Source organism: Sapajus apella, unplaced genomic scaffold (genome assembly GCF_009761245.1).
Source record: "Sapajus apella isolate SASKATOON/1434 unplaced genomic scaffold, GSC_monkey_1.0 scaffold16, whole genome shotgun sequence".
Classification (NCBI taxonomy): Eukaryota; Metazoa; Chordata; class Mammalia; order Primates; family Cebidae; genus Sapajus; species Sapajus apella.
In genome coordinates this window covers 22888683-22911071 of record NW_022436956.1, presented here as the reverse complement: position 1 = coordinate 22911071, position 22389 = coordinate 22888683, and the positions used below count along the sequence as shown (strand labels likewise).

The window sequence follows — 22389 nt, the reverse complement described above, 5'->3', positions numbered from 1 at the left end:
CGCTCTTGTTACCCAGGCTGGAGTGCAATGGCGCGATCTCGGCTCACTGCAACCTCCGCCTCCTGGGTTCAGGCAATTCTCCTGCCTCAGCCTCCTGAGTAGCTGGGATTTACAGGCACGCGCCACCATGCCCAGTTAATTTTTTGTATTTTTAGTAGAGACGGGGTTTCACCATGTTGACCAGGATGGTCTCGATCTCTTGACCTCGTGATCCACCCGCCTCAGCCTCCCAAAGTGCTGGGATTACAGGCTTGAGCCACCGCGCCCGGCCCCCTTGTTCATTCATTTCTTAATGATGTTTTTCAAGCCCAGTATTTCTTTCATGTCACCATTAACATAACCTTTCTAAATACAAAAATTCACAGTTCACATTATGAAATTTTAATAGCTAGTCTTTATTTTGAACCGTGAACAATATAGATTTATCCCCCAATTCATCCTTTTTTTTCAAAATGAGTTTAAAAAGATCTTTCTCTTTTTCACAAGCTAGAAAGTATCCTTCGTATGATGAAGATTCAAACTGCATCTTATCATCATGCCCTGGAACACTTCTTTGAAAAAATATGATGTCACTTTTTGCATCAATGATGTTATCAGGAGGACTGATTTCCTATAGAGAAAAAAACCAAAATTACCTAATTATTTCAGGACATGAACAATTTGAATATATGAAGTTTATTTTGAAGTATGTTACTGAACAGAACAAAAGTAGTTTTTCTTCTCAAGAGTTATATAAAAACATCTCTGAACAGCAACAATGACCTCCTCTCTTTTTTAACTCTGAATCTCCTATTCTCCCTGTCATGGGATGCAGGAAGATCCAGGCCTCTAGTTTTCCCCTATCCATCAGACAGCTTACTTCTCTGCTATTCCATTGAGTGCTGTCCACATCTGCTCAAGATGAAGTAGAGTTCCAGCAAAGACCATAACCTTTTTGGGCTAATGTCAGTTCTTGTCTTCTATAAACCATTCACAGCTAAAGACATCAATGACCTCCTCCCATAAACTTACGCTAGTTTGGCTGGGCGCAGTGGCTCAAGCTTGTAATCCCAGCACTTTGGGAGTCCAAGGCGGGTGGATCATGAGGTCAGGAGTTTGAGATCAGCTTGACCAACATGGTGAAACCCTGTCTCTACTAAAAATACAAAAATTGGCCAGGTGTGGTGGTGCACGCCTGTAATCCCAGCTACTCAGGAGGCTGAGGCAGGAGAAGCACTTGAACACGGGAGGCATAGGTTGCAGTGAGCCAAGATTGCGCCACTGCATTCCAGCCTGGGTGACAGAGTAAGACTCTGTCTCAAAAATAAATAAATACAAAATAAAAAAACTTAGGCTAGTTCTAGTTTTTCTTTTTGCTTTGAGACAGGGTTTCACTCTGTATCCCAGCCTGAAGTGCAGTGGTGAAATCATAGCTCACTGCAGCCTTGAACTCCTGGGCTCAAGCAATCCCCTTGCCTTAGTCGCCTGAGTTGCTGGGATTATAAATGCACACCACCACACTTAGCTGATTTTTAAATTTATTTTTGTAGAGATGGCGGCGGGGCAGGGTGGAATCTCACTTTGTTGCCTAAGCTGGTCTTGAATTCCTGGCCTCAAGTGATCCTCCCACTTCGGCCACCCAAAGTGCTGGGATACCAGGCACGAGTCACCATATCTAGCCTGGCCAGTTCTTGTTTCAGAGCCAACCATGAGAGAGACAGGCGCCAGGAATCTTAGCTCACTCTTTCAGTGGAGCTGGAAATTAAAACTTACTGTGAATAGAACCAATACTTGTTCTAGAGCTAGGCCCTGGATTCCTGTGTAAACCTGCTGTATTGGCTCAGCTGGCAGTCCTTGACTCTGTCTCCCTGCCAAGAACTCTAGTTCCATAGTAGTCTTGAACTTCTGTCCTGAATATGGTTTACTTGGCTGGGCCCTGCCCTAGAAGGCCAAATTCTGATTGCTGTATTTTATTATCTAGAACACAGGCTACTTTTATAACCATTGCTAAGATCCTTATTAGTGGCAGGAAAAGAGATTAAAGACAAGAGCTAAAACTGGTCCTAGTCCACCCCACTCTGCTCTCTCCCTCTCTCCCTGTCTCCAACTAATATGTATTCCTTCCAGAAGCAGATTTGCTATGATACTGATGAAACTTAAATGTCAGATTCTCTTATTTGCACAGGTCTCTTCTAGCCACCCCTGCCCTTTTAAAAATTTGAAATAAATGATTAAGCTTATGCCTTTGGTAGCTTTACATTCTTTTTTTTTTTTTTTTTTTTTGAGATAGAGTTTCATTCTTGCTGCACAGGCTGGAGTGCAATGGACTGATTCAGCTTACTGCAACCTCTGCCTCCTAAGTTCAAATGATTCTCCTGCCTCAGCCCCCCGAGTAGCTGGGATTACAGATGTACACCACCACAGCCAGCTAATTTTGAATTTTTAGTAGAGACAGGGTTTCTCCATGTTGGTCAGGCTGGTCTTGAACTCTCGACCTCAGGTAATCTGCCTGCCTTGGCCTCCCAAATTGCTGGGATTACAGGGGTGAACCACTGTGCCCAGATATATTCTTTTCCTTTAGTAGGGCCATTGAAATTGTATAAGCTTCAGACTCCCCCAAATACAGATTTGTCTAATTCCTACTAAGTACCAAGCATTATTTCCATCTCCTTAACATTGTCGCCGTCTCCCCCAGTAAGAATCCACTTGTAGGTCGAACTTATCCTAGCTTCTGAATCTGCCTCTGCAGCTGAGTTTTCCTCTATCCCATGTAGCTTGAGCTTGGCCATATCCTTCCCTTCTAATTCTGTTGCTCAGTAACAGCATGCTTAACCCTTTCCACCCCACCCTTCCATCCCAGGCCACTAATGCTATTTTGATAACTAAGCTGCCTGCCTGTCAGGTCTAGAATGGGGACTCCAAATTGTCACCTGAAAGGGTGGCACTTTGGCTGAAGGGAGATAGCTCAGGGATTTGTCTGGAGGCTATATCTGTTGTATATGCACTGTTCTTACTTGGATTATATTTTAGAGTGGCTTTTTTCTCTCTCCCAAGTTGCCCCTTGGTACTTTCACTAAGGTTATATCCTAACTCTCTTTCACTGGGGACTGGGTGGGCATAAAAGCAGTTATTTATTGGTAAATCTCCACTCAAAAAGAATCTTCACGACATGAAATTCTCCTCTGAAGCATTGTCAATTTGTAAGCATCCCTGGCTACCCTTTTCTTCCCCCCGCCGAGATGGAGTTCAGCTCTTGTTGCCCAGGCTGGAGTGCAATGGCATGATCTTGGTTCATTGCAACCTCCGCTTCCCAGGTTCAAGTGATTCTCCTTCCTCAGCCTCCCGAGTAGCTGGGATTATGGGCACGTGCCATCACGCCCAGCTAAGTTTTTGTATTTTTAGTAGAGACAAGGTTTCATCACGTTGGCCAGGCTGGTCTCAAACTCCTGACCTCAGGTGATCCACCTGCCTTGGCCTCCCAAAGTGCTGGGATTACAGGCGTGGGCCACCATGCCCGGCCTTCTGGCTACTGTTACTGGGAGGAGAGTTTCCTGGCTCCGTCTGTAGCTATAGTTAATTGTGGTTTATCTAACAATAATGGAGGAAAGAGAGAAATATAATAGAGAATAATAACGGAGAATAAAAGAGAAAAAGTAGTAGCTAGAAATACTTTATACCTGGTTTTCAGATAATTATAGCATTACTTTTGTAGCTGATCCACAAACTTTATTCTATTAGATTAACATTAAAAATAACATACATCAACTGGAAGCTGAAGCTTGTGTCTAAGACTTAGGCTAAGGATCAGGAACAAAACAACTAGGGATTGAAGTATCATCATAGTTTACAAAGGTGTGGAAGTATAGAAGGATAATTAGCTTCTTCATAGCAGAACTTATTCTGGAAAGTTACATGTTATTCTTAAATATATAACTCACTATGGATTCTATACTATTCTTGTATAAAGACTGATTATTCAGGAGATGCAGGTCATAAAACAAGTGTTGTATCTTCTCCTCCCGGTGACAGGCTCAGAAAAACCAGTGTTATCACAATAGGTAAAGAGTTTGATAATTTTTGGGAAGTATTCATTTTAATGGTTCTCTGCTTCTTGCTATCTCTGTTCTAGACAAAAGGTTGGTCTGAGGATATTTTTCTAATTATATTATTTATATTAACATTATAAATAATATATTTCTAATTATATTAATTATATTAACATGATTGAAAACACAGTAAGGCTCAGTCTTACCTTAAAGGAAATAATTTTGTTCTCACAGGAAAGAGTTGAAATTTTTCCACACTTCACGGAAATGGTTACAGCCAGACCTCTAGGCTCGCTATCTTTATACATATATATGATAAATATGGTCCGGGATGCATTTTCTGAAAAAAGTATAATAAATGAGAACTCTAGTCAGAAGAAATTTTGCACAGCAACATTTGTGAAAATTTAACCAAAGAACAGTCCTTAATACATTTGTTCCCACGTTGAGACTTGGCCAGTCTGCAGGAGACTATGTACAGCCGGTCGGACATTTTTAAAAACACATTTCAGTCCTGGCATGGTGGCTCATGCCTGTAATCCCAGCATTTAAAAGTTAAAAACAATCTTTTAAAATTCATATCTTTAAAATACTCAAAAAAGTTGTAGCATGTGTCTTGTAACACACATTAAACTGTGGGGTTGTTTGTTTGTTTGGGAGGCTGAGACTGGCAGATCACTTGAGGTCAGGAGTTTGAGCCCAGCCTGGCCAACATGGTGAAACCCCATCTCTACTAAAAATACAAAAATTAACCGAGCGTAGTAGTGTGTGCCTATAGACCCAGGTACTCGGGAGGCTGAGGCATGAGAATCACTTGAATCTGGAAGGAGGAGGTTATAGTGAGCTGAGATCGCACCACTGTACTCTAGCCTGGGTGACAGAGTCAAACTGTGTCTCAAACAAACAACTTCCAATTTAATATGTGTTACATATACATGCTACAACTTTTTTGAGTATTTTAAAGATATGAATTCTAAAAGCTTGTTTTTAACTTTTAAATGCTAAATAAAATATTTAAAATATATTTGTTAAGGTAAGCGTTCAGTATTTTTAAATAATGCACGTTCAACTGCTTTAATTCAGCCTAACTTTGATATTTGGAATTCATATTTTAGAAGGCACAGTAGACTTGATCATTTTCTTTTCAAGTTTTTTTTTTTTTTTAATTTTGAGACAAGGTCTTTACATCACCCAGGCTGGAGTGCAGTGGCTATTCATAGGCTTTATCACAGTGTATTTATAGCCTCAAAGTCCTGGCCTCAAGCAATCCTCCTGCTTGAGCCTCCCAAGTAGCTAGGATTACAGATAGATGCCACCACACATGGCAACTTAATCATTTTCTATTGTACTTTAAGTTTCTGGGGGAAGACAGACTCATTTGAAATGCGTATTTATTTTTAATATTTTGAAAACTATCAGCATTTTCAGCTGTAATGAGCAGGGATTAAGCAACCAACTATAGAGGTTTTAAACAGTTAAAGCAATCATAATGAAGGGATCGGTGATTCAAAGGTAGGCTCAGAGTGGCAAGACCCCTATCAATGTCTTATTGTATTCAATTTTTTACCCCAGCTAAAAAACGTGGATGCCTTATAAAGTTTCTTGTAAGTAAAATTGTCATTACTCCTGTGACTTTTCATCTGAGGATTGGGATTAGTAGGGAAAAATATAAGTGGTAAAACAGAATGAGAAGAAGTAGCTAGTCATTTCTGTTTGTGAATAAAAAAAATTACCTTCACAGTCAGAATCAGTCATATCCTCAAACAGAGGGTGATTTCCTTCACCAAGGAAGAGAACTTGGTCATCCAAATTTCTTATAATTGATAATTTGGATTTAAGCTTGGCAAAGTGATCTGTTTCCAGGTTTTCTATAATAAACATTAAATCTCATTAAAAATACATACTTTCTTTGTTAATCTACAAATAAGTATGCTATATATTTCAGTTTCGAAAAGTATTGATGACAATCTTCTGTTCCAGAAGCAGGCACAATAAAGTTGGCTATTTTCTTTTTAACCTAATCTCAAAGGCACACTCAGATTCTTGTTACCACTCAGAACTATTCTGCCTCTGAAATGTTAACTTCAAGTATCTTACTTTCTGACCAGTCTCTTCTCCTTTTAGTTTTCTTACACTTTTACTTCAACTATACGTTCTTAGATTTCACAACATCCTCCAGTCTCCTGACTCTTGTATTTCCCCTCTAACCTCTTCCTATCGTCCCTTCCTTCCCTGTGCAGCTGGATCTCAGAGTTCACTTTGTCTACCATTTTGCTGGGATATTAAATCCCTAACTCATTTGTCTTTCTGCTACAAAACTCCAAACATGGCTGCTGAGTGCTGCTGGTGAGCAATACAGCACAAATGTTCAAATCGGTGCCATTAAAGCATATCAGTTGTCAAAACTTCTTTTGCTTTCCAGTTCAGCACTCTCTTCCATAGTTCATAGCCGCAATTCCAAATTTTCTTTGCTCTCTTCAGGACCTCTCTACCATCATCTCTGCTTCCATTTTCAGCAAATGATTTCCTGCTCTGCGACTCCACTTGCAAACTTAACTCTGGCAGCACAGGAGTTGCTAAAGAAAACTAAAAGGAGAAGGGACTGGTCAGAAAGTGAGATACTGGAAGTTATCTCCTCTCTCCTTTTTGTCCCAAGGGGAAATGCGAAGGGCTGACTCCCATTTGTGCTCGGCACGTACCCTCCACTGAAACCTTGATTGACCAATCATCCTTCTCTTCTATCAACCCAGCAGTTCTACCTCCTAGATTTTCTCCTAAAAAAACAATCAGACAAATGTGTAAACATTTTTGTACAGGAATGCTTATGGGAACACTGTTAATAACAACAACAAACTGGAAACAAACATCCACCAATTAGGAATAGATTAAATAAAAAGGGCAAAGATATGCCCTTACTGTGAAATGTTATGACTTTAATATAACTGCAATTACTCATTGCCATGGAGAGATGTCCACATATATCACTAACTAGAAAAAGCAGCTTAGGTATGGTATAATCCCTTTTAATATAAATATAGGCATTTCTGTGTCTGTATATAGATATATTGAAAGAAGTATAAATATATTGTATCAAAATGGTAGCTATCATTATTTCTGGGTGGTTTTCATACTTTTATCTTTCATACTTTTTTCATTGCCTGAATTAGTTATAATGAACACATTTTCCTAATCAAAAAAGCACAAAGTTCTTTATTTTGAGATTTAAAACTGCTCCATCAACCCAGTCTCACCTTGCAGTTAGTCTTGTGTCTCTCTTCCTTTTAACCACCAAGCTTTTAGTAAGAATTGTCCATATCATTTCCTCACTTTCCATTTACTCTTTTACTCATTGCAATCTGCCTCTGCCTCCATTTCACCATCAAGTTGCTTTCATTGAGATCACCAAACTCCTTGTTACTGAACTAAGAGCTATGTTGCGGCCCTTGATTCTCAAGGCTACGAAATTCAACACAATGCCTATCCCCTCAGTCCTGAAAAGCTCTCCTGGGAGTTGGTGGAATTCTCTTGGTTTTTCTTCTTCCTTTTTGGTTAGTCTTCTCTCTGTTCTTTATTAGCTTCTCTTTCTAGCTCCGTTAAATGTAGGTATTCCCCCCAGTTTAGTACTTGGCTTTTACTCTCACTACACATTTCCTCTGATTTGTCTTTTTATTGCTATAGATTCAGATGCCATTTCTATGCATAAGCCTTCAATGTCTCTATCTCCCGCCCAAATCTTTGTCCTGAGCTCAGAACCACATGTACCAGAGTTTACTAGACATCTCTACTAGGATGTTCCGCAGACATCTCAGCTCCAAAACTAAATTCGTCATCCATCGTCCTCTTTGTATGCACCAAAACCTGCTCTTCCTCCTGTGTTTCCTATTTCGTGGACTGGTACAAATTGCCTAAGTGAAAAACACAGGCATCATCTTTTCTACTCTCTTCTCCTTTCCAAATCCAACCCTAAATCATGTCCCTTTGATTCTCTCAAGTGTTTCTAAAATCCATTCACAGCTCCTCATCAGCACTCCACTAGGTCTACCTTAATTCATGACACCATAGTTTCCTGTAAGAACTAAAATAACAGCCTCTCAACCCTTTTTTGTCCTCCTCACCCCTCACCATCAATTCTTTATACCAAAGCCAGAATGATATTTTAAAAATATATCATTTCTGAATTTTAAAGAGTCATATGGCTACCTGGAATAAATATTATATTTTCCAGATTTCCTTGCATATGGTGTGGCCATGTTATTAAATTCTAGTCAATGGAATATGAGGGGAGTTGATGTGTACAACTTCCGGTTAGAGTCATTGAAAGGAATGAGCCTGACTTCCTCTTGTCTTGACCCTTTCTTGATAATGCTGATGTGGACCCAGGAAGTATGATGATTTTCAACTATGTGAATGAGACCAGCAACTGGGGGATGATGGGTAACAAGACTGGAGAATGTCTGGGTCCCAATATCATCAGGTTGCCTCCAGCCATACCACTTCTGAGCTGCCTACTTAGACTTTCTTTGAGAGAAAAATTTTCTATCTTATTCAGCTACTGTATCTTTGGATGTCTTTGTTACGAGAAACTAATCTTTACCCTAGCTAATACATACTGTGCTTAATTAACTCTATTATCTCCAAGATAAAGTCCAAATTTCACATCTTGGAGTAAGAGAAGGTCCTGCTCTACAACCTAATGATCAGTCCAGCTTCTCTCATCATTCTCCTACTCCTACTCTACTTCCATTCTGAATTACCCTGAATTCATCATTAACGCCACGGTTTCTTTCAGATCTTGGCATTTTAATGTGGTCTTCTTGCCCCATCCATTCATATCTCCTCTACTTCTAGAATTTTCTGCCCCCCACCCCCACCAACCTGGGAACCTCCCAGGCTTCTTCCCAAAGCATTTCTGAGAGGAGGTGTTATTGATTTTGGACAATTCTAATGCTTCAATCCCCTTTTCCTATGCAACCCGCCCTGTCCCCTCAACAGAATCCACAACTCCCTGTTAATATTAGGACCTATGAAACAGGCAGGGTCTATTTTGTAGATTCTAAGAGCTGGAGAATTTTTGAGGATTTTTTAAGGCGTAGGGAAGCATCTTTTGCTAGAGGTTCTTTATATCTCTTACGGTCATCTTCATTCCGAAGCTGTGCTACTGAGTCCACATTCCTCTGAGGGAAGATTGGTTTTCCAGACAGATTGGTATCATGTGAACCATTTTTTTCTTGGCTGACAATGGTGATATAGATGTGTCTCAAGCAGATACTTAGTTTGCAAAGAAAAATAAATTCATTTATACTTTACCATCATCTTCAGCTAAGGGGAAAAAAAAGAAACAGAATATGTAAAATTTTGTATTTGACTCAAAATTTCCTCTCACCCCAGCTTCTACTTTTGCTACTCCTCTTTCTCGAGCTCCTACTTTTATGGTGATGGTCTGTCTTGGCTTTCATCAGAATATTATATAATCATCCAAAAGGCCCATAAAATGAAGCTCATCACACTTAGTGTGTTCTCAGGTAATTTAGACATAAAACCATAAAACTTAAACCCAGGGTTTAACAATTTCAAAATGTAGCTAGAAATAAATTTTATAAAATGATAGATCACTTAAGAATTTTTTACAAAGGTTTTTTTTTTTCTTTTTGAGACAGGGTCTACTGTCATGCAGCCTGGAGTATCGTGGTGGGATCACAGCTCACTGCAGGCTTGAATTCCCAGGCTCAAGCCATCCTCCTGCTTCAGCCTCCGAAGTAGGTAGGAGGTATGTAGAGATGAAGTCTCACTTTGTTGCCCAGGCTTTTAAATGAAGGTTTCAGATGAAGGCAAACTTTCTAATGAAGCCAAATTGCTCACAGATTAATCATCAGAATCAATTTTTAGGCCAGTGTGGTAGTTCATGTCTGTAATCCCAGCACTTTGGGAGGCTGAGGCAGGCAGATCATCTGAATAAAGAATTTGAAATCAGTCTGGCCAACATGGCAAAACCCCGTCTCAATTAAAAATACAAAAAATTAGCCAGGCATGGTGGGGTGCACCTGTAATCCCAGCTACTCAGGAGGCTGAGGCAGGAGAATTGCTTGAACCCCAGAGGTGGAGGTTGTAGTGAGCAGAGATCATGCCACTGCACTCCAACCTGGGCAACAGATAGAAAAAAAAATAAAAGGATCAATTTTTACTTGTCAAACATATTTACATAAAATGGTATAACTCACAGAACTCTAAATTTAGAGACTCTCTTACATAATTTGCCAATTTGCTTTGGGAAATTGTATTTCCTGAATGCAGCCAGTTTTGTACTGGGATTTTTGCCATGGAAATCCCATGAAAACTGGGATTTCTTTTTCTTTCTTTTTTTTTTTTTAAACTGGGATTTTCATGATGTGCACTTACTGCCACCTGGAGAGTGAGCCACTGGTAATTAAAGTGCCAGGACATGTGGTGTGACTAGGTGCTAGACCTTGGATATGTTATGGTTAATTTCTAGAGGTCCACTAACTTTTTAAAGAGTCATTATTATTATAATGAAATTTGGTGACAAAAAGAGTCACTTAATAGTTCACCCCACAACATCTTTTCTAGTTGAATAGATTTATCTGAACCTGGTATTTGTTTTACGGCATTAGCCTTACCTCTAAAGTAAAGTGTATCGCCAGTAAATTTCATTTCCACAAAGTTGATGCAATTGTATTCTACTGGTTCAGCAGCCATCTTTATTCCTAAGGAAAGCAAAGAGCCATCTGTTAAAAGATAACGATTGTCCCTTTTACTACTACTTTACACTACCTTCAAGTTCAGAGGTCAGTTAACCTCCTAGTATACCAATGAACAATCTGGACATTTAATAAATGCCAGAAGTTTCAGCTTATGAATACCCATGTCTAAATGTTCTCTTACAAATCATCAGATATTCGGAATATAGAAAGATTTTCTCATTAAACAACATTATAAAGGGCAGATAGGCCAGGTGCGGTGGCTCACGCCAGTAATCCCAGCACTTTGGAAGGTCGAAGTGGGCACATCACCTGAGATTGGGAGTTCGAGACCAGCCTGACCAACATGGAAAAACCCCATCTCTAAAAATACAAAATTAGCTGGGTGTGGTGGCGAATGCCTGTAATCCTAGCTACTTGGGAGACTGAGGCAGGAGAATCGCTTGAACCCAGGAGGTGGAGGTTGCGGTGAGCCAAGATGGTGACATTGCACTCCAGCCTGGGCAACAAGAGCAAAACTCCATCTCGGGGAAAAAAAAAAAAAGGCAGATAAGTGGCCCACTACTGAACTGAATCATTATTCTAATATTCCTTGAGAAATAGAAATATATTATCAATATAAATGTAATTTCATTTGGGGATGCCAGAAACACATCTAATCCTGCCCTTTAAGAAGAACTGACTTCATCCTTTTCTTATAATCAGTGGGTTCCTGTGGGTGAGAGGCTGAAAGCTTATGACTTCATTGTCAAAGTGCTAAAGATGAAGCAATAATAAAAAATGCTTCCACCTGAGAGTAGAGGCAGGGTAGGAGGCTGAAGGGCCCTGAAGGGCATTTGGTGGCCCTCTTTCTCCATGAGTAGTAGTGGTTTTTGATCTGGAGTCTAGATTATACTATGTTTTTTTTTTTTTGAGACGGAGTTTCGCTCTTGTTGCCCAGGCTGGAGTGCAATGGCGCGATCTCGGCTCACCGCAACCTCCGCCTCCTGGGTTCAGGCAATTCTCCTGCCTCAGCCTCCTGAGTAGCTGGGATTACAGGCATGTGCCACCATGCCCAGCTGATTTTTTGTATTTTTAGTAGAGACGGGGTTTCACCATGTTGACCAGGATGGTCTGGATCTCTTGACCTCATGATCCATCTGCCTCAGCCTCCCAAAGTGCTGGGATTACAGGTGTGAGCCACTGTGCCCGGCTGGTTTTTAACTCCTGGACTCAAGTGATCCTCTCTCCTCAGCCTCCCAAAGTGCTTGAGATTAAAGGCATGAGGCACCACACCCAGGCCTCATTTAACAGTTTTATCTAGGTTTATTTATGTATGCTCATCTAAATGTGAATAGTTATTAAATTTATCTTATTTAAATAACTTTTTTTTTTTGAGATGGAGTCTCACTCTGTCACCCAGGTTGGAGTGTAGTGGTGAGATCTCGGCTCACTGTAATACCCACCCCACCCCTCTCACCTGGCCTCAAGTGATTCTCCCACCTTAGCCTCCCAAGTAGCTGGGACCACAGATGCATGCCACCACACCCAACTAAGTTTTTGTATTTTTGGTAGAGATGGGGTTTCACCATGTTGCCCAGTCTGGTCTCGAACTCCTTGGCCTCCCAAAGTTCAGGGATTATAGGCATGAGCCACCATGCCTGGCCAACACATTTAAATAAAATAAAAACTGATGTACAAATACATTTAAATATTATAAAGTATTTATAATATTTAAATTTACAATTTTGGTTTATCACCTAGTTTTTTAAAGGCGGGATAAGGAGACTCTTAGAGAAAAATAATATAGCAAAGCATGAAAAGGTCGCTAAGTCTAAAACTTTTTAGGCTAGAGTGCAATGGCAGTCTCTGCTCACTGCAACCTCCACCTCCCAGGTTCAAGTGATTCTCCTGCCTTAACCTCCCGAGTAGCTGGCATTACAGGTGTGTGCCACCACAATCGGCTAATTTTTGTATTTTTAGTAGAGACGGGGTTGCACTATGATGACCAGGCTGATCTTGAACTCCCGGCCTTGTGATCCACCCACCTCGGCCTCCCAAAGTGCTGGGATTACAGGCATGAACCACCGCGCCTGGCTCCAACTCTAAAATTTTTTTTACCAAAGCCAAAACCAACTTTAATATTAAAAATCAGGACAATAATGACTAGATTGTGAGCTCCATGAGGGCATTTTCTTTATTCACCTTTATGGTTTCATTGCTGAACGTGGCCTTGTTATAAGTGTCAGAGTATTTGTTAATGACTGCATTAACTGAGAAGGCAGACATTTGTTAATCTGAAAGGGACTCTGTGTTTTGATTAGTTATCAGTTGGTGAAATAATGACTAGCATAATCTTCTCTACAAACTTTAATATTACATAACATACACATATTTATTAAAGTAATTCACCTGAAAAGCACCAAGCAGTGGGCAGGAATCAGATTAAATTACTAGTGCTTACCACTTTGAGTACATAGTTACTCAATGGCGAATGGATTTAGAGAAGGGCAATAATTGACCTGATTCACCAGTTAAGGTTTGATCATCAGCTAGGCATCAGGAATGTGTCTAGAAGCTGATTGAACCACACATAAATGACAGTTAGCTACTACCCTCCAGTGACTCAAGAGTCTAATGGGAGAGAAGAATCTATAAGGAGTTACAAAATAATATAATGGATGATGTAAGAGCTGGAGGTACAAGAGATTCATTCTTTCTGTTTGATGGTGCTGGAGAAGGTTACCATAGGAAGTGATGACTGTGCTGCCTTGAAAAAGAAGCAGGTGTTTTCAAGGCCAGGGGAAGAGCCTCCACCAGGAAGAAACAATGTGAACAAAGGCTAGGCAGCAGGGAGACAGAGAACATGGGTTGAGGCCTCAACATTTTTACCATAAACAAGGCAAATATGATCACATTTTACAGAAAAAATGCATTTCTAAAGATCTCACATAGTTCAAGATTAACTTTTCTTTTCTTTCCTTTTTTTTTTTTTTGAGATGAAATTTTGCTCTTGTTGCCCAGGCTGCAGTGCAATGGCACTATCTCAGCACACCACAGCTTCTGCCCACCCGGGTTCAAGCAATTCTCCTGCCTTAGCCTCCTGAGTAGCTGGTATTATAGGAATGCATCACCATACCCAGCTAATTTTGTATTTTTTTAGTAGAGACAGGGTTTCTCCATGCTGGTTGGTCTCAAACTCCTGACCTCAGGTGATCCACCTGCCTCGGGCTCCCAAGATGCTAGGATTAAAGTTGTGAGCCACTATGCCCAGCCAAGATTAACTTTTCTTTGGGAAAAATGTAAAAGCATGAGAGGAGATATTCTTGGAGTACATAAACCTACAACAACCAAAGCATATTCTTGCTTTCTTTCTTCAACTTTCTTAGCATTATTACTAGTGTTTTATAGCCTGCTCTCTCCACACAGACTATCATGGTGGTATTTGGCCTTTTTAATACTGTTTTCTTGAATGTAACTTTTGTTTCAACATATTTATTTGGAGTTTTTTTTTTTTTCCACACAGCAGTAACCATACATCCCTTAGCCCTTGGATAACATTATCATATATATATATATATAAAATTTTTTTTAAAAGATGGGGTTTCACCATGTTGGTCAGGTTGGTCTTGAACTCCCAACCTCAGGTGATCCACCCACCTTGGCCTCCAAAGGGCTTGGATTACAGGTGTGAGCCACCACACCCGGCCTATAAAAATATTTTAAGTTATGTTAAAAAATAGCACAATAATAACCTGTATGTCTGAAGAACTTCTGAGATAAAGCCTAATTTACATAACACTAACATGGAAGCAGATAATTCTACCAGGCATAAGAGACATTTGCATGTGGCAAAGTAACAGTTTATAACTCATCTCACCTACCAGCTTTGAAATTGTGTCATTCTAGATAAACTATTTGGAAGAGTCAACATTATATCCATTTTGCCCATATAAACTATAATTTTTATATTTTGCCTAATTCAATTCACATAAAATGCAACTTGCAGTGTAGTTTGATGAAAGCTTGGAAAGAAGAGTCAGATTACAAAGGCCTTGTGTAAGCAAGCTAAAGAGTTTGAACTTTTTTTTTCCTGAAAAAAAGTAATGACTTAAATAGGAGAAAGATATGGTCAAATTTGTGTTTTAAAAAGCTCACTCTAGAAGCAATGGAGAGAATGGATCTGGGCCAGGCATGGTGGCTCACGCCTGTAACCCCAGCACTTTGGGAGGCCGAGGCAGGTGGATTGCTTGAGATTAGGAGTTTGAGGCCAGCCTGACCAACATGGTGAAACCGCGTCACTACTAAAAATGCAAAATTAGCCAGGCGTGGTGGCACACACCTGTAGTCCCAGCTACTCGGGAGGCTGAAGCAGGAGAATTGCTTGAACCTGGAAGGTGGAGGTTGCAGTGAGCCAAGATCACACCACTGCACTCCAGCTTGGGCAATAAGACGAAACTCTGTGTCAACGATAACAACAACAACAAAATGGATCTGATTGAACAAAATTGGACAGAGGTCAAACAACAACTACAGAAGCAATTTTAATAGTTACGAGTTTTTTTTTTTTTTAATTGACGGAGTCTTGCTCTGTCACCAGGCTGGAATGCAGTGGCGCAATCTTGGCTCACTGCAACCTCCACCTCCTGGGTTCAAGCGATTCTTCCGCCTCAGCCTCCTGAGTAGCTGGGACCACAGGCGCGTGCCACCACGCCTGGCTAATTTTTTTGGTATTTTTAGGGGAGACGGGGTTTCACCATGTTGGCCAGGATGGTCTCGATCTCTTGACCTCATGATCCACCTGCCTCGGCCTCCCAAAGTGCTCGGATTACAGGTGTGAGCCGCTGAGCCCGGCCGACCAGTTAAGAGTCTTAAGAGATGAGGTTATAAACTAAGGTAGTGAATTCAAAAGATACTAAGCAGCAGGATTTTCCAGCTAGTCTGTTGTGGGTCAAACAGAAGAAGGAGGAACTGAGGGTGACTTTGCAGTTTTTGGCTTGGGCAATTTGTTGAGTGGTTACTTCATTGACAAGAAAAAAGAGAATGAAAAAACAGCTCAGATGGAAAATAATTAGTCCAGTTTTATAAATCTGAGATGTGTCACAAAAGTCATGAGAGAAAGGGTTTCAGGAGGGGCTGCTTGAAATCAGAAACGGTGGAGCTCATAATTTATATATAAGCTTAAACTTCTTTATTGAATTTAGCAATTAGGAAGTTTTGGGTAACTGCGGAACACTTTGGGTAAAGTGGAGTGAGCAGATGGTAGGAGGATAAGTATCTAGGACAGAATGGGAGGGGAAAAAGTAAGGACAGTGACTACAAACCATTCTTTTAGGAAGTCTGGCTACAAAAAGAGTTAGGGTAGTCGTTACTGGGAAGGGGGTGGGGGGTGGGTAGCTATATACAATGTACAAATTTTAATTTGACTCCAGATACATAGTTCCAATTGTAAGAGATCTAATAAATTACTTTTCAAAACATGTCCTAGTTACTTGCCTAAAACGGAAACCTGGGGGTCGTTCTTAACTCCTTTGTCTAAACTTTCCCTTGTCTGATAAATACAGTAGATTCTAACTCAGAAATGTCTCTAGAATTTGGTATCTCCTCGCTGTCTCCAACAGCACTGTTTTAAGTCAAGCCCGCATCACCCCTGGCATTTTCTATTTTAATACTCTTCTACTTGGTTTTCTTGCTTCCAGACTCTCCTCCATTGTTCCAGGTTTATTCTCTCTGCCAGGCCAGAACTACTTCCCCTGCTTTTTTTTTTTTTTTTTGCCTGCGAACCTTGCCTCATCTTTCATCCTGTAACTCCCAGCTTTAATAGTTTCTCTAGGAAAACTTCCTGCTCTTTAATTCATAGCTAATTATTCTCTTCTCAGAGTCCCACCTCCCTCACATTTGTTCATGTTTCTTAAATAGCTCTTACAACCCTGAATTGAGATTACTTTGATTAAAAATAGGTCTGTTCAGCTTCCTTCTGAGTTTTAAGACAATTAGTTGTCTTTTCCTCCCCGAATCTTTAACACCTGGAAAAAGCTTATCACACAGTCGGAACTCAATAAATGTTCTATGAATAAGAGTTTGCTATGATAAACCTTACTGCCATGACAACAGTGTAGAAAGGGATGTGTAGAAGTTTTTTTATCTTAAACTTTCCCTCCACCTGAAAGCCAATGAGAAGGAGGAAGAACATGAGAGAAGCCTAAAAACAGAATTTTAAAAATAGAATAATTTTTCTAATGTCGTCTCCAATTTTTCTCTAGTAGTTTCTTATGTCATATGTTTATTCTGAATTCTTTATTCTTATTTTATTTTATTTTTTTTTGAGATGGAGTTTCACTCTTGTTACCCAGGCTGGAGTGCAATGGCACGATCTCGGCTCACTGCAACCTCCGCCTCCTGGGTTCAGGCAATTCTCCTGCCTCAACCTCCTGAGTAGCTGGGATTACAGGCACGCGCCACCATGCCCAGCTAATGTTTTGTATTTTTAATAGAGACGGGGGTTTCACCACGTTGACCAGGATGGTCTCGATCTCTTGACCTCGTAATCCACCCGCCTCGGGCTCCCAAAGTGCTGGGATTACAGGCTTGAGCCACCGCGCCCGGCTGTTATTTTCTTACAATTCTTCTTGTTCTCAACACATCTATGATTAATTGCAAGTGGTGGGTTCTTATCTCGATTTCTCCTCCCCTCAATTTTCCTCTTCCTTTCTCATCCATATTTCTTTGCTTCAACGCTAATCTATGAAAATTTTAGTATCCATTGGATAAAAATCTTTTGACTATTTCACCTAAAATTCTCAGACTACTGACTTTTTTTTTTTTTTTTTGAGACGGAGTTTTGCTCTTGTTACCCAGGCTGGAGTGCAATGGCACGATCTCGGCTCACCGCAACCTCTGCCTCCTGGGTTCAGGCAATTCTTCTGCCTCAACCTCCTGAGTAGCTGGGATTGCAGGCACGCGCCACCATGCCCAGCTAATTTTTCGTATTTTTAGTAGAGACAGGGTTTCACCATGTTGACCAGGATGGTCTCGATCTCTTGACCTCGTGATTCACCTGCCTCGGCCTCCCAAAGTGCTGGGATTACAGGCGTGAGCCACCACGCCCGGCCCGACTTTTTTTTTTTAAAGTTATAAACCACCTCAGAAAGATCCTCCCAGGAGTAAGCAGTGACAATTTGTTCTTTAAAACAAACAAACAAAAAGTTTTAGTTATTGCAATACTTTGAAAACTAGGCAGAGGCTAGTGAATGGCAGAATTTCATTATGGAAATTAGGCCACATGAGTTCCAGTTTTGTCTGGGGCAAGTCACTTAATTCTAAGGGTCTCAGTTTCCTCATTTGGACAAGGAAGTTGGATAGTCAATCTTTAAGGTCTGTTTCACCTCTAGCAACCTGCAATTCTAGACTCTAGTTAAGGCTGTAAGGAGAGAACCATTAATATGTGGCAAATGGCCTAGTAACCACTTCTTCATAGTTCTAAGATAATACATATTTATGGAATATTTATTATACAACCAGCATTGTTAAGCCACTAAGAGTTTAGAAACATACTATTAGGCCAGGCAAGGTGACATATGCCTGTAATCCCAGCACTGTGGGAGGCATCACTGTACTCCAGCATGGGTGAGAGAGCAAGACTGTGTCTCGAAAACAAAAAATCACCTGACTCACTTGAGGTCAGGTGTTCGAGACCAGCCTGGCCAACATGGTAAAACCCTGTCTCTACTAAAAATACAAAAATTAGCCAAGTATAGTGGCACGTGCCTTGTAGTCCCAGATACTTGGGATGCTGAGGCAAGAGAATTGATGGAATGAGGTGGAGGCTGCAGAGAGCCAAGTTCATGCCACTGTACTCCAGCCTGGGTGACAGAGCAAGACTCCATCTCAGACAACAACAACAAACATACTAGTAGATTAAAAGTTAAAATGCCTTAAACTTGAAAAGCAACTATGATTATGTTTATCCTTGCTGTGGAATTCCAATCCTGTTGAATAGGTATGGTATAAAATGAGGGAGCATGCTACATAACTAATTGCCTGAAATCAGGTAAATAGTTATCTTGACAGCAACAAGATCAAAACCTAAGTTTTCAGTTCTTTTTTGTGTGTGTATGTGACTGACCCACAAACTTTTCAGTTCTATAAATCATTTGTCCTTGAAAACTTTGCCATCTTATTATGAATGTGTGTATGTGAGTGTGGAAGAGGTGAGAAGAGAAGAAAACTTTAAAAATTAGATAATTAATTATAAAAGTCATAATTAATAAACTGCTAAATACAGACTCAAAACAAAATATCAAAATGGAACTGATGTAGTTTAAATGGCCTAGTTTGAAAAGGAGAATTGAATTGAATCTCAAAGAATGCTTAAAGATATGAATAGAGAAGGAAATGGACCAGCATTTATGCGATAAGCAAAACAATGATGTGTTGGAGGTGAACTGAATAGAGTGATTTTTTGTTTTCGAGACACAGTCTTGCTCTCTCACCCAGGCTGGAGTACAGTGATGCGAAAAACACAGCTCACTGTAGTCTTGACCTCCTGGGATCAAGTGATCCTCTCGCCTCACCCTCCTGAGTAGTTGGGACTACAGGCACGTGCTACCACGTCTGACTAATTTTTTGTATTTTTTTGGAGAGACAGGGTTTTGCCATTCCACTCAGGCTGCTTTTGAACTCCTGAGCGGAAGGGATCCACCTTCCTTGGCCTTCCAAAGTGTTAGGATTATAGGTGTGAGCCACTGTACTTAATCTCATAGGCAATAGGAAAACATTGCAGATAAAAAGTTATTTTTGAAGAAAGTTTTTTTTTTTTTTTTTTTTTGAGAAAGTCTCACTTTGATGCCCAGTGGCCCAGTTTACCACAGATTCAACCTCCTGGGCTCAAGCAATCCTCAGTATCCTCAGTAGCTCTACAGGCATGCACCGACACACCCAGCTAATGATTTATGTTTTGTAGCGTTGATGCTGCCCTGGTTGTTCTCAAATTCCTGGGCTCAGGCAATCCTCCTGCCTCTGTTTCCCAAAGTGCTGAGATTCCAGGCATGAGCTACTGCAACTGGCCTGAAGGAAAATTTAATAGAACTTTAAGTAGCTTAATATAGGCAAAAAGAGGAATTTCAGTTGTCCCAAAATTTAGGGTGTCCTAATTTTTGTTATTCAACTTCAAATAGAGATATTTATTTAGCCCTTCCCTTACTGTGAAACAAAATTATCCTGGGAAATTCTATCTTATCCAATTGTAGCCAAGCCCAAAGGTGTTAGGGGCAGGTTCTAGAAGATGACCAACCATGGGCAAATTTTTTGCTTGATTTTAATGTAACTGATTCTGTCTTGAGACTCGCTTTAAAGAGAAGCTTATTTATTTTACCCCTCTAAAATAGTGATTCTCAGGAAGTTCTCTTTTTTTTTTTTTTTTTTGAGACAGAGTTTCACTCTTGTTACCCAGGCTGGAGTGCAATGGCGCGATCTCGGCTCACCGCAACCTCCGCCTCCTGGGTTCAGGCAATTCTTCTGCCTCAGCCTCCTGAGGAGCTGGGATTACAGGCACGCGCCACCATGCCCAGCTGATTTTTTTGTATTTTTAGTAGAGACGGGGTTTCACCATGTTGACCAGGCTGGTCTTGATCTCTTGACCTCGTGATCCACCCGCCTCGGCCTCCCAAAGTGCTGGGATTACAGGCTTGAGCCACCGCACCCGGCCAGGAAGTTCTTAAAGTGAAAGCTATTTCTAATAATTCTAAGATGTAATTCGTCTTTTTCACTCATTCTCTCATGAGCGTACAACAGAGTTTACCAGAGGCTACATTCTGTGCAATATTGCAGTAGTCTGAATGCAAAGAGATGAGAATCCAGCTCATCTATCTGGCTTCTATTAAACCAGTTAAAACACTTGTAGAAAAAAAAGTGTTACTCTCTACGCTTGTTTTTTTGTTGTTGTTTGAAAAGTACATAGTTGGCCGGGTGCAGTGGCTCACGCCTGTAATCCCAGCAGTTTGAGAGGCCGAGGCGGGTGGATCATGAGGTCAGGAGTTCGAGATCAGCCTGGCCAACATGATGAAACCGTGTCTTTACTAAAAATACAAAAATTAGTTGGGCGTGGTGGTGCGTGCCTATAGCCCCAGCTACCTGGGAGGCTGAGGCAGGAGAATTGCTTGAACCTGGGAGGTGGAGGTTGCAGTGAGCCAAGATTGTGCCACTGCACTCCAGCCTAGGTGACAGAGTGAGACTCTGTCTCAAAAAAAAAAAAAAAAAAAAAAAATGAAAAAAAGTATAGTCATCTTTAATTAAAATTGTTACTTATGCTAACGTGATATGCTTAGTGTAAATAAATTATGAGAGCAAAAAGTTTGAGAACCTCTCCTCTAAAGTGATACTCTCCCACGTTTAATAAAAGAAAATAATTCTATTCTGACTTTGCTTATATTTCTTACGTTGACACTGCTCATTGTAGTGATGTTAAATGGTTTATATTCCTCTCAATTGCTTTTCTAGCTTATTTTCGTCTAATTGCCATGGCTGGCTTTCTAAAATAAAGAGGAATGAAATTTCTTACCTGTCACAAATAGTTTCTTGCAAGTAGAAGCGATCTGGAAGGTCTGAGGTCCCTTTTCTCGTCCTGAGGCTATGTAGATTGCAGCAGCTGACAGCCACTTTAGCAGCTAGAGGTGGCAGCTGCAGCCAGAACTGGCAGCCAGGAGTGCACTGGGAAACAACTCCTTGCTGCCTGTGCAGGCAGTCGCCAGGGAAGCAAAGGGCCAGGAGCCGGGGAGAGAATGAGGAAGAAGGTGGAGGAGGGGAGGAGACTAATGCTGGCACGCCTTGGGCCCGCCTTCTAACAGGCTCTCTTGAAGTGGAAGAAGTTACGAGTATTTCTTTTCATGTAATATCACTATTTTAATGAAATATTTTCTTCTGTAAAAGTTGGGGCTCTGTGCCTTCCAAAACTTGTACCTTTTTCTGAAGTACACACAAACACTTTATGAAAGCACCTCCTTAGTCCATCAGAAGCATCTTCTTTTCTCATCTATCTCTCTTCATTTTCAGACTTCCTGGTCACATTTCATCACAAAGCTTTTTCTTACCTTACAATGCAGAATAATCAGTCCTATTGGGGTAATTCCTACAATGTTACAACACTTAAAATATTTCTAAAATTAACTTTTTAAGAAAGAAACATTTTGTAAAATATTTTCTTTTACTTTATAACCTCATTCAGGACTTCCCCTCCCTCCCAAGCTCAAAACGGTGTCAAAGGGTAGTTGATACAGGTCATTAATATTTACTTTTTAGTGGAACAGGAGTCCATTTTTATGAAACTTCTTTATCTGCTATATCAGATGCAAGCCACATGCATACCATCATTAGAATTTTATTTAACAATTTTAAAATTTCCTGCAACAGAAAGTAAGCTTGGGGAGAGAGATACCAAAATTCAGTTACAAGGGCAAATGTTTACTTAACAGTTTCCAGTGTTAAAACTTTCCATTCCTGGAATGATAGCAAAGACTGACTTAAAATATTTGAAATGCAATTTAAGGATACGTATTTTTAGGGCTTATGCTCATTTGTTAAAAAATAGTCTTATAAAATGCAACTTTTAAAGAGAAGAGCGTAAATATCACAGTCTTGAAAATAATTAGTGGAAACAGAATTTCTTAGCTATT

General features: G+C 40.4%; 1 protein-coding gene across 4 annotated transcripts; it reads right to left on the bottom strand.

The window, feature by feature from the left end:
* Positions 1 to 318: 318 nt before the first annotated feature.
* On the bottom strand, positions 319 to 21502 carry IL18 (interleukin 18). 4 transcript variants are annotated; one of them, XM_032285548.1, is made up of 7 exons: positions 21279 to 21502; positions 19586 to 19786; positions 10661 to 10747; positions 9333 to 9344; positions 5759 to 5893; positions 4232 to 4365; positions 319 to 610 (listed from the first exon to the last, which is right to left on the bottom strand). In XM_032285548.1, exons 3-7 carry the CDS (start codon positions 10737 to 10739, stop codon positions 389 to 391), a joined length of 582 nt encoding a protein of 193 aa, XP_032141439.1. In that variant the 5' UTR covers positions 10740 to 10747; positions 19586 to 19786; positions 21279 to 21502; the 3' UTR covers positions 319 to 388. The 4 variants fall into 4 exon arrangements, with proteins under 4 accessions (XP_032141439.1, XP_032141440.1, XP_032141438.1 ...); XM_032285549.1 differs by lacking the exon at positions 19586 to 19786 and having other exon boundaries at positions 10661 to 10768; XM_032285547.1 differs by lacking the exon at positions 19586 to 19786.
* Between the last annotated feature and the right edge of the window lie 887 nt (positions 21503 to 22389).